At 38.3% G+C, this 12504-nt stretch overlaps 1 protein-coding gene across 2 annotated transcripts in view; it reads right to left on the bottom strand.

Annotated features, from left to right (window-relative positions):
- The window catches only part of DOK5 (docking protein 5), a 175540-nt gene that overhangs the window by 92255 nt on the left and 70781 nt on the right, over positions 1–12504 (bottom strand). For both annotated transcript variants that reach the window (XM_008952869.5, XM_057300788.2), the window contains exon 2: positions 3442–3549. In XM_008952869.5, coding sequence (XP_008951117.1) covers positions 3442–3549 — 108 coding nt within the window. The remainder of the gene's footprint in view (positions 1–3441; positions 3550–12504) is intronic.

Below are 12504 nucleotides of genomic sequence, written 5' to 3'. Positions count from 1 at the left end.
AGTAGAGGATGAATCAGCTACAGGAATTCATCAAGGGCTTGGAGGCTAAATGTAGATAATTCTTCCATTCTAATGCTTTGAACTTTGGTTAATGATTATTATAGATGAAAGAGAATGTGGCTTACCAATTTCCCCAAAGATTTACATATTAAATTCCAAAGCCAGCAGGTAGAAGTCTGAAATAGAGCAAGTTTGTCCTCAACTTCCCTTTATTCATTTCGCATTCAAGCAAGAGCTTTTTCATCCACTTTGGTTTTATATTTTTCTGTCCTCCTAAAACATCCAAATCCTGGCTTTTTCTGCTTCCATCACTGCCCACCCTATTTTCTCCAAATCAAAGTTTCTTTTTCTGGTTTCAGATGCCTCAAGTACAGATTTCTTCTGGTAAACTAAATAAAAGTATGACACATAGACATCTGTATGTATTCCATTTCCTCTACTGATAATATTTCTTGCTTTTCAGCCAATACTTTTAAAAGTGTTCACTATGTGTTAGATTCTGGTAACTAATAGTGAATCATGTCTCCCATCCCCAAAAAATCCCTGTCTTTGTAGACCGTATTTTATGCGGGGAAGAGGGGAAGACAATAGGAAACAACCAAGCAAGTGTGTTATGTTCTGGTGCCTCCTGAGAAGAGCAATAAGAGGGATGTGGAAGGCAGTGAGTAGGTGGGTTCTATTTCCAACAAGGGAGTCAAGAAATGGCCTCTCTTAGAGGAGCAATTTGAGCAACGCACTGAACAAAGTAAGGGAGCGAGCTCTGTGGGTACCTGGGGGAGAGCATTCCAGGAAAAGGGAAGAGCAGGTATAAAGGGCAGGAGGTGCTTGGCATCTTCCAAGGAAAGAGAGGAGCCCAGGGCACCTGGAGCAGAGGAAGGTGGGATTAAGGAAACTCAGAGATGAGGTTAAAAGGGCAGCAAGAAATCAAATCACGTGATCGCATTAACCAGGGACCCTCATCCCTGGGCAGCAGATGGGTACTGGACCATTACTGGTCTACAGCCTATTAGGAACCCGGCTACACCGCAGAAGGTGAGCAAGCATTCCTGCCTGAGCTCCACCTCCTGATTCTCATAGGAGTGTAAAATCTATTGTGAACTGTGCATGCTAGGGATCTAGGTTGCCTGCTCCTTATGAGAATCCAATGCCTAATCATTTGAAGTGGAACAGTTTCATCCCGAAACCAATCCCGCCCCCAACCCCGTCTGTGGAAAAATTGTCTTCCCTGATACCTGTCCCGGTGCCAAAAAGGTTGGGGACCACTGGCATAGACCATTATCAGGCCTTGGCTGAAGGTGTTGCAGCAAAGAATATCGTGATGTGATATAAGTGTTTCGAACAGACTCTAGAAGCCCAAGAATTTGGCAGCCCACTGCCTAGGACCCCAGTAGCAGCAGTAGAGACTGTGAGCTGTGTTCAGAGTCTCCATACATTTTGAGCATACAGCCAACACCATTTGCCGATGGATGCAATTTGAGGGGTTCCTATAATGTATTCCTCACTTATCTTCTTTCTTCTCTTAGGTATGTATAGGTCTACCTGTAACATAGCCTATTTCTTATTTTTTCTACATTCAGAAAGGTTGGCATATGGAATTGTGAAGAATCGGATGTTTGGATTGTGAAGAACCAGACATATTTGGAACTCTACCAAGACAAAAAAGGACCAAAAGGCCACACACAATGACCAGACAGTACAGAGCCTCAGGGTGAATTGCAAAGTTACAGACCGGCTAAGGTTCTCAAGAGAAGACCTGATGTGTAACTATACTTTCTGGCCACCTAAAGCTCTGTCGGTGTCTAGATGATAAGCCAAACGTCTTCCTAGGTATTTTGATTCTCTTTTAAGAAAAGGCTGTTCGAGCAAAAATAAAGCAAGTCATCCTTATAGCATTGCTCACCATCTTGTTATAAGGGAAAATACTGGATACATGAGGGATAACTGGGCCATAATACATCTGGTTCAAAATGACTGGATACAAATAGTTTACAGTGTTATAAAAGTGGAGAGTTTGGCTCAAGATTATTTGCAGGGTTCAGAGTTATGCTATCACTGGCTTCATGGATCACTGTGCCTAAATAATACATTTGCAATTCAACAACTCCTCCCTGAGAACAAAAAAGATATATATTTGAACAGTGTCATTTCATATTTGGCATATGACAGATAAATGATAGAGGAAATCTGGACTCAAAAAGGTATAAGTGGGTTCTCCTTTGGAGAGAAGAAAGGCTGGGAGTGGGAGAAGCCTTGGAATGTGGAACTGCTTCATGGGGTGACAGGGAAATGAAATGCATGGAAGACGCCACCCTTGACTCCCTTCTCTACCTGTCCCAAAAGCTTGTTTTGTGCTTATTTTTCCCTTATGTACACACAGGTGTGCCTATAAAGTATAACATAGTCCTTATTTCTCTAATTTGAGAAGAAATGCAGCTTCCCCTATTGTTTTCATCATCATATAAACCAAAGTGTCATCATAGACCCTTTATAAGGTGTCGAAAAGTCACTACTTTTGGAGAATTTGCACAAAAGGAAAAGCTGTTCACTTCCGCCACCTAGCCAAGTTTCTGTTCTAATAGATCAACTGGTTTCGCATAAAATTTTAAATGGCAAAGAAGCCTGGCCCCAGTAAATTCTCACCAAATGAGGCTTAAAGAATCTTCAAGTTGGAAAGCCAAAATTAAAATGTTCTATCATAAAAATAAGCATAGTTCCTTCATAGACAAAAGAGTAGTATTTTCTCCATATGAAAATAACCAGAGCCTCGGAGGAGTGTTAACCATGTGCTTTCACACGTTTTCATGAAAAAAGAAAATACATAGGCTGTGTGTTAACAAGGACCACGGAAATATACTGCCATGTAGAGGGAAATATTTAGCTAATTTGTGAATCCACGTGGTAAGTAAATCTTGTACTTACCTTAATGAGTTGTAACACACAATGACTATTTTTATTGAGAAAATCTCACTACAACTAAGAAAATTTAGTCATCAAACTTAAAGAAACCAACAAATGGGTAGAACTTCCTCTTCGTCCACTGTTACCTGTTTTCTGCTTCTTCCCCTCCCTTCTCTCCCCACATTCCCCAAGCATTGAACGAGTGTCTTTCTGCATCAGGCAGTGTCTGAGACACAATGAGATCCAGTCCTCATCCTCTCGGGGCTTCAGTGTAGGGAGTACAACAACATGATAAGTCCCATAGCAGAGACTGGAAAACAACAAGAACAGCTACAGCAAATAGCAGGAAACCAGAAAAGTGACTTTACATTAGTCAGTTACTTGAAACAATTAACAAGCAGATGTTACTTTAGGGGTGTTTTGTCCTTGGAAAAGATATTGCTTGTACCTTTGTTAAATAATTTAGGCAAGTTTTCAGAGTCAGTAATTCCAGTTGCCTCCCTGTAAATAGATTACTGGAAAGCTACAGCAATTGAGTCTTACCTTATGATAACACCTGAAATATGCAGCACGTTCATCAGAAAATTTCTCCAGTCTTTTTGGACCTTTGCTTGAAGCTTTCTTGAATACTAACCAGCATCGTTGATAAATCTGGAAGGAAATACAAAGACTGAGCTCAGCATCTCCCCTGACTGACATTTGCATTTAAATGTTTTCTTTTTGATGTTTTCACCTGTGAAATATTTGCAAGCCAGAAATGTGATGTTGCTTTGCGAAAATAAAGTTTTAAAAATCAAAATTATTTCCACAACGGGCATATTATGTGTCATTCAGACAATTACTGGAATCAAAAGAAAATAAGTATTTGAAGATAAATTTCTTCATGCTTTGATAGCAATATCACTAGGTATATTTCAGAAAAAAGTCCCAGAGATAAAAATCCCAAATGTACAAATAAAATAGGCATTCAAGGAACATGCTAGAATTTCAAGCACAATTAAATCTGAAAACCATGGGCTTGGCCTATGCTAAAGATCTCATTGCCCATCCTAGAATCCGGCAGCTCATGGTTGTCATGTGATATTCTTCATGATGGATGGTGAAGAGTTGGACCAGACACTAAACTAACTAGCTCATAATTGGCTGATTAACACCAATCAGATTCTTGCTTAGGATATTCAACCCAGAGACTTGAAGATTACTGCCAGAGGTGCAGACCAAATTGAAAGGTCAATGCTGGTAGGTTTAAACAGAAGTTGTTGGCCATGTTGAATCACTTGCAGGAGAGTTAAGCTGTGGAACCTGCTACAGGGAACTAGATCATTTCTACTCTAGGTAAAAAAGACATTTTAGTTCTTCACCATCTTTCAATTCCTAATATTGAGATCTAGCCTTTCCTCTGGGTTTCTTGGAAATCATTTATATCCCCAGGAACCCATCACCATCAACATCACTGCAACTTTTAATTAAGCTAGCTTGAATGGGGGTCTGATTCTAGCAACCAAAACTATCCTGAAGAAAATAACTAGTAAAAGGTACACTAGCACATTAAAATATTAATAATGCCAGAGAGAGAAAATGCAAAGAGCTAATGAGCATATGAAAAACAGTATTCTCCAAAAGCAAAATAAAATGAGACATTTTTAAACCTAAAAGTTACTAAGTATAATTTTTTTTTTTTTTTTTTTGAGACAGAGTCTTGCTCTGTCGCCCAGGCTGGAGTGAGGTGGTGCGATCTCCGCTCACTGCAACCTCCGCCTCCTGGGTTCAAGCGATTCTCCTGCCTCAGACTCCTGAGTAGCTGGAATTACAGGCAAGCACAAGTAGGCCCAGCTAATTTTTGTATTTTTTTAGTAGAGACCGGGTTTCACCATGTTGGTCAGGCTGGACTCAAACTCCTCACCTCATCATCCACCCGCCTCGGCCTCCCAAAGTGCTGGGCTTACAGACGTGAGCCACCGCGCCCAGCAAATGAGTATAATTTAATAATAATAGTTACTGATGGCAAATGTCTGAGTGGCACTATTATACTCGACTGGTCATCTTTAAAGGTCGCTTGACAATAAATAACCTAAAAAGAATAGAAATCAGGCCGGGCACGGTGGCTCACGCCTGTAATCCCAGCACTTTGGGAGGCCAAGGCCGGCGGATCACAAGGTCAGGAGATCGAGACGATCCTGGCTAACATGGTGAAACCCCGCCTGTACTAAACATACAAAAAAGTTAGCCGGGCGTGGTGGTGGGCACCTGCCGTCCCAGCTACTTGGGAGGCTAAGGCAGGAGAATGGCGTGAACCCGGGAGGCAGAGCTTGCAGTGAGCCGAGATGGCGCCACTGCACTCCAGCCTGGGCGACAGAGCGAGACTCCGTCTCAAAAAGAAAAAGAATAGAAATCTATCCTTAGGAAAAAACCCAAAACAAAATGAATTCCATATTCAAGTGCAGACGGGTGGCTGCTCTTCAGTCATGATTATCCTCGATCCTTAAATTACCTCCAATTACCATATATATGTGGTTTTGTATATTTGACCCATAAATAAATTTTATGTACTACAAAGTTTAAGAACCTCTGAGCTAATAAGAAGAAACAAAACAAAGTCTACATAAAATATTTGGTCCTTCAAAACATAGTCAATTTAAAAACCTCTTATAATTCTATCAGTACCTGGCAGATGGGTGAGGAATTCAAGTTAACTACTACTTGTCTGCAATGTTTATATATTCCATTTTTCTCTTCTGTCTCAGAAACTTGAACATAAATTAACTGCTTTGTTCAGGGTGAAAAAACGAAATCCACTCTACTCCGAAGTTTAGTTCTAAATAAAGAAGCTAAGATATGTGTCTGATCCCACCGAATGTACAATAAAATGTTAGCAGCATTATTTACAATAAAAAAGTCAGGGATTACTCAAATTTCAACAATAAGGAGTGACAAAGTAAATTATACTACTTCTATAATATATAATGTAATATATCTACTTATCTATAGAGCAACATTAGTAGCTATATAAAGTAAATGGTACACATATAGTAAACATGTAGTACATATTAGGATACATATAGAATATATCTATAATAAATGTTATACATCTGTAAGATAACATAGGTAATTATTTTATAAAAAATAGTAATATAGATAGTGTACATAATATTTATATAGTAAATTATACTACATCTATAATACATATATTATCTGTCTGCAGGATAACATAGTTGGTTCATTTGAAACAAGTTTCAGAAGGAATTTCCAAGGACATAGAAAAGTGTTCATAATATGTTATTGTGGGGAGGGGTGAAGCAGAATATAAATTTTCATTTAGGTCATGATCTCCACTATACTAAAAATGCATTGGAAAAAGACAAAAAAAATGTTAGCAATGTTTTCTCTGGATCGTGAGAATAGATTTTGGGTTTTGTTTGTTAGTTTTTGTTTTGTTTAATAAAAGTTAATACTGTATGGCTGGGCGAGGTGGTTCATGCCTGTAATCCCAGCACTTTGGGAGGCCAAGATGGATGAATCATTTGAGGCCAGGAGTTTGAGACCAGTCTGGCCAATATGACAAAACCCCATCTCTACTAAAAATATAAAAATTAGCTGGGAGTGGTGGCACATGCCTGTAGTCCCAGCTACTCTGGAGGCTGAGGCACGTGAATTGCTTCAACCCAGGAGGCAGAGGCTGCAGTAAGCCGAGAACATGTCACTGAACTCCAGCCTGGGCAGCAGAGAGAGACTACCAAAAAAACAAAACAAAACAAAAAACCTGTAAATTAAATGAAAGAGGATTCTGTTATTTTTTAAATACCCAGAGGTATTAGTATAATTAGTCAATTCTATTGGTTTTCATCCTGCACAGTTATTAAATCCATCAAGCAATATAAAAATGCAGATACAAAGGTGGAAAAGCAATTCAGTGGAAGAAAAGCAAACTTTTCAGTGTACAGTACTGAGGCAATTGGACATCCATGGAGGGGGGTGGAAAAATCGTCGACTTAAACAATAAAACACTCACCTTATATAAAAATAGCTTAAAATAGACCTAAATATTAAATAAAATGATAAAACTTAAATATCAAATAAAACGATAAAAAGAAAATGCATGAGATCACAGTCTGGAGAGAGTTCTTAGACCTGTTATCAAAGGCACAATCCACAGAGGGAAAATTTGAAAAACTGGACCTCATCAAAATGAAAACTTCCGTTATGTGAAAAACTCTGTGAAGAGGATGAAAAGACAAGTGAGAGACTGGAAGAAAAGATGTGTAAACCACATATCTGACAAAGAACTGGTATCTAGAATAGGTAAAGAACCCTCAAATCACAACAGTAAAACAAACAAATAATCTAATGACAAAATGGGCAAAAGTCATGAACAGACATCTCACCGGAGAGGGTGCGCAGATGTTCGAGAAGCACATGAAAACATGTTCAATATCACTGCCTCTGAGGGAAGGGCAAATTAAAACCACAATGGCTACCAATACACACCTATCAGATTGGCTGAAATAATAATAATACCACCACCACCAAATGCAGACAAGGATGTGGAAAAATTGGATGACTCATACATAGTTGGTGGGAATGCAACATGGTACAGCCACTCTGAAAAACAGTGGTAGTTTCTTAAAAAATGAAACCAGCATCATACAACCAGCAGTTTCATTCTTAGGAATTTATGACACAGAAATGAAAACTTTTATCCCCACATGAAAAAAAATCTGTATATGAATATTTATAGCTTTATTCAAAATAGCCGAAACCTGGAAGCCTCATAATGTGGAAATCCTTCTGTGTGTGAATGATTAAACGAACTGTGGTACATCCTCCATACAATGGAATACTACTTAGCAATAAAAAGAAATTATTAATATCTGCAACAACTTGGATAAATCTCTATAAGAATTATACTGAGTGAAAAAAACAGCCAAATCTAAAATGTTACATACTACATGATTGCATTTGTATAGCATTCTTGATGTGACAAAATTATAGAAACGGAAAACAGATTAACGATGGTCCGAAGTTAGGAATGTGGTGGTGGAGGAGAGAGGGAGCCCAGGGATGTGGATTTGGCTGTAAAAGGTTAACATCAGGGATCCTTGTGGCAATGGAACTGTTCTGTAGCTTGACTACATCAATATCAATGTGAATATCTTTGTTACAATATCATACTGTAGTTTTGGAAGACTTTACTACCAGAGAAACTGAGTAGAGGGTATAGGATCTTTTTGTAATATTTCTTACAATTGAATGTGAATTTACAATTATCTTGAAATAGAATGTTTAATTAAATTTTTAAAAAGACAGTAAGATGTACAGATATTAAAGCAAGATCTTAAAATTACAGCCTAATCTAACATATGTCATCTACATTCTTCTCCAGTCCTTTTTTTTTTTTTGCCATCCAATCACAGTCTAATTAACGACCAGACTGAGTAACTTTAAGAAGGCAAGTTACAAGAGCCATTGGTAAGAGTTCAAGCACAAAATCCTTTTCAGGTGGAGATTCAGCCATGAAAATGAACATTCTCAGTACTATGGTTGTCAAGGAGAGTCCTATCAACATCTTGCTTATGTCTGAATAACAGATGAGACGATTGGCTCCCTTAAAATATTTCCACCACCTGAGAACTGTAATTACAGTGGGAATGAATGTCACTCTGCTTCTTCAAATAAAGGATGTGAAAAATAAGTTTCTTGCTGTCATTCTACTATTGGCAACCTCTTGCTTTTGTACATGCCCCAAGAATGTGTTCAGAAACTGAACATGCTAAAGGTATGCAAAAATCATGCCCACTGCAAGAAAAAATATCTTCACCAAGAAAGATATTTTACATTTCCTAACTATCCCTCAGTTTTCAGACCCAAACTTCAATGACAGCATTTCTAAAATTTTTTAAAATGTGTTCATTTTCTTCACAGTTTTTGCCTGGCTTATGTCCAAAAGCTGCTGAATGCAAGTTAAAGGTTCTTCAATTTCAGCATGCCTAATGATTTCCATTTTTGACCCATCGGTATTAAGTCTAGGGGACTTTTTTCTCATTTCTTATTTTTCTTTTGATTTAGTAAATAGTAAGGACAAATGAAAATACATTGGTTCATTAGAAGATAAGGAAAACTCAAATTTGGTTTATGAACAGGCAGTCTGTGATGTCAAACTATAACATACAAACACATGATACAAAAGCAGACAGTACCAAAGTTGAGAGCAATGTGTGCAATCAAGATCTTTCCTTTATTGTCATATATCATACCTCAGTGATTCTCACTGTTTGGTCCAGCATCACTCAGGATAATTGTTAAATATGCAGATTCCTAGAGACTAGCCGAGGTCTACTGAGTCAAAACCTCTTCAGTTGGGACCAGACAAATTTGCTCTTTACCATGTTTTCAGGTATTTTATCTGTAATTGGCAAGTCAATCCCATAAATATTTATAAAGTACTTTCAGACGACGCTGTGTCTCCCTCTTGGGGCTGCCGACAAAGACTTCTAGAAGTGCTTCCCGATGCGGGCATCTGAGATGGGTGGCTTGCAAAAGGTGGCACATGGTGGCCTTTGAAACAGAGCGGCATGAGCTGCCATCTTGAGTTTGAGAGAGAAAGTGAAGGAGAAATGTAACCCGTTAAACTAAACTCCCAATTTCAACTGCCAGCACACTGTCCTAAGAACACGAGAAGAGCCACCAATATCCAGAGGACTAAAAGCTTATCCTAAATATCTCAGTATTGTTTAGCAAAAATAAAACAGGAAGACTTACTAAATATGATAGCATGTGGGAACTACTTGGGTTAACACTGGCATTGTTTCAAAGAATGACAGTCTGAAAATAATCCCATTCGCTTAATAGTTTAGGGCAGTTTTTAAAAATTAATTCATTCAACTGTCTTTATATTTTATATAAAAAATCTACTTGTCATCTATAGTATTGTTTAGTTAACATTTTTCTTTAAATTGACTTTTTAAACTAACATTTTTATTTAAAAGAGAAATCTTTTATTCGAACTATAATAGTTTCACTGGCTATAAATAGTAGTTAATCCTGGCTGGGTGCAGTGGCTCATGCCTGTAATTCCAGCACATTGGGAGGCCCAGGTGGGTGAGTTGCTTGAGTCCAGGAGTTCAAGACCAGCCTGGGCAACATGGTGAAATCCTATCTCTATAAAAAAAAAAAATACAAAAATTAGGTGTGGTAGTGCATGCCTGTAGTCCCAGCTGCTTGGGAAGCGGAGGTAGGACGATCATCTGAGCCCAGGGAAGTGGAGGCTGCAGTGAGTCACGATTGTGCTACTGTACTCCAGCTTCATGACAGAGTGTCAATAAATAAATAAATAAATAAATAAATAAAAGATAGGTAATCCTAATGTAAATACACTGTATGAGAATTCAATGATAGTATAACTTCCATGTTGAAATAGCTCACCTCCTATACATCATGTTTCTCAATTTTACCACAGTTGACATTTTGGGCCAGAAAATTCTTTCTAGTCGGGGGTTATCCTGTGCATGGTAGGATATTTAGTAGCACCTCTGGCCTCCACCTACTAAATGCCAGTAGCAGATTCTCCCACCTCCACTGAAAACCAAAATTGTCTCTAGACATTGTCAAACATCCTCTGGGGGGCAAAATGAGGACCACTGCCACAGCTGAATGCATGCTGATCTGAAATTGTATATTTGAAAAATATGTGTCTTTGTGAATATCTTCAAAGCCCCTGATTTGAACAAGTCAATCCCCACAGGCCACTGTCAAAGCTTAAGCAGATAAGCACATCACACAGTTCTAATAAGCTGGGTGGAAAGACGGCAGATTTAGTAGTTATGTGAAAATCTCATTCAGCATGTACTTTGTTGTTGGTGGTGGTGATTTTATTATACCTAATTTTCAGCCTTAAATTGTCACCAATCCGTGAATAATTTCTTCTGTTTTTCCTTTGTCTTTTCTTCCTTTAAAATTTGATACCCTTAATAATTGCTTAGCCCTGGTTTAAAATCTCTAACATTTTTTATTGGCTTCTTTTCCTAGCAAAGAATATTCTGGTAAGTTCACCAAAATTTCCAGTTCTAAGAAGCAGCTGAAACAATTAAGAATTTGCTTAGAATTCCTAATTTTACTATAATAGTAAGCCTTCACAATGTCTTAAACAGAGTAACAATTATACTTCTAAAGGATTCAAGGACAGTTATGAAGAAAATAGCAAATTTTGGTCACAAAATTCCTGTTGAAAGGAAATAGTACACTGCCTGGGGCTGTTTAGGCCTTTATAATCTACCATAGGAGTTGGCAAACTTTCTGTAATGAGCCAAAGAGTAAATGTTTTAACCTTTGAGAGCCCCCAGGTCGCTATTGCAACTACTCAACTCAGCAAATATAGCATGAAAGCAGCCACAGAATATATGTAAATGAATGGGTGTGGATACCTTCCAATAAAACTTTATTTACAAAGCCAAGCAGTGGGCCAGATTTGGCCTGTGGACCATAATTTGCCAACCTCTGGTCTACGGTAGTATTTCTCAACTCTTTAAGCTCAGATCTCATAGAAATCTGTTTGACAAGTCTCTCCAGGGAGAAATGGAAGTAATTATGCCTTCTGTGGAATCCCTATACATTCCACATCTCCCCATAAGCCAAGATTCTACTCCAGTAAAATTCTATTAAAATGTTGACTTGAGGCTTTTTCAACCCCCTCCACCAAATGTCTGGTCTCCCTGTCCACCACTGGGGAATCACTGTTCTACAATTAAGGTGGATGCCATCCTGAAGAGCACTTTCTCATGCAGATCCATTAGCATCCCCATCTCTTGCACTGGGCTGCAGTTAGGTTTCTATAGTTATTCTATGAAGTTAAGGTACAATTTAACTAAGTAGGTGAAAATTGTTTTCCATTTTGCCAGCATTCCCTTTCTGTAATCACATTGACTTTCTCTTCTCAGAGCATTCTCTCCAAACTCTAAAGATATATATCAATGAGAACACTTGGACACAAGGTGGGGAACATCACACACTGGGGCCTGTTGTGGGGTCGGGGGAGGGGGGAGGGATAGCATTAGGAGATATACCTAATGTAAATGACGAGTTAATCGGTGCAGCACACCAACATGGCACATGTATACATATGTAACAAATCTGCACGTTGTGCACATGTACCCTAGTACTTAAAGTATAATAAAAAAAAAAAAGATATATATCCTCACAGTGCTGACTGAATTAGCCTCAGTTCTCATGTGCTACTCCTATTGGCACCTACTTTCCAAAGCAAATCAAATATTTTTCTCAAGCAGGATGTTAACATTAATGCCTAGCATTGGCTGAACTCTTTTTCTGCGCACTGTGGAATGCTGAGCCTTTTATATGCATTATTTCAATTAGTCATCCCAACATTCCTGTTTGGCAGATTCTATTATTATTCCTATTTCACAGATGAGCAAATTTTGTTTTTAGTGAGGTTAAGCATCTTACTCAAGGTCAAAAACTAGGAGAAATATGCCAGGATTCTAACTTTTGTTTGCCTGAATCTGGAAAATAAGCTCTTAACCACTACTCCAGGAATTTTTTCAGAAAAGTTGGACTCTTAGGGATGCATAAACTCAGGCTGATGGTCGATCCATC

Source organism: Pan paniscus, chromosome 21 (genome assembly GCF_029289425.2).
Source record: "Pan paniscus chromosome 21, NHGRI_mPanPan1-v2.0_pri, whole genome shotgun sequence".
Classification (NCBI taxonomy): Eukaryota; Metazoa; Chordata; class Mammalia; order Primates; family Hominidae; genus Pan; species Pan paniscus.
Note: the sequence above shows the minus strand (reverse complement) of the source record. Positions and strands in the feature narration are given on the sequence as shown.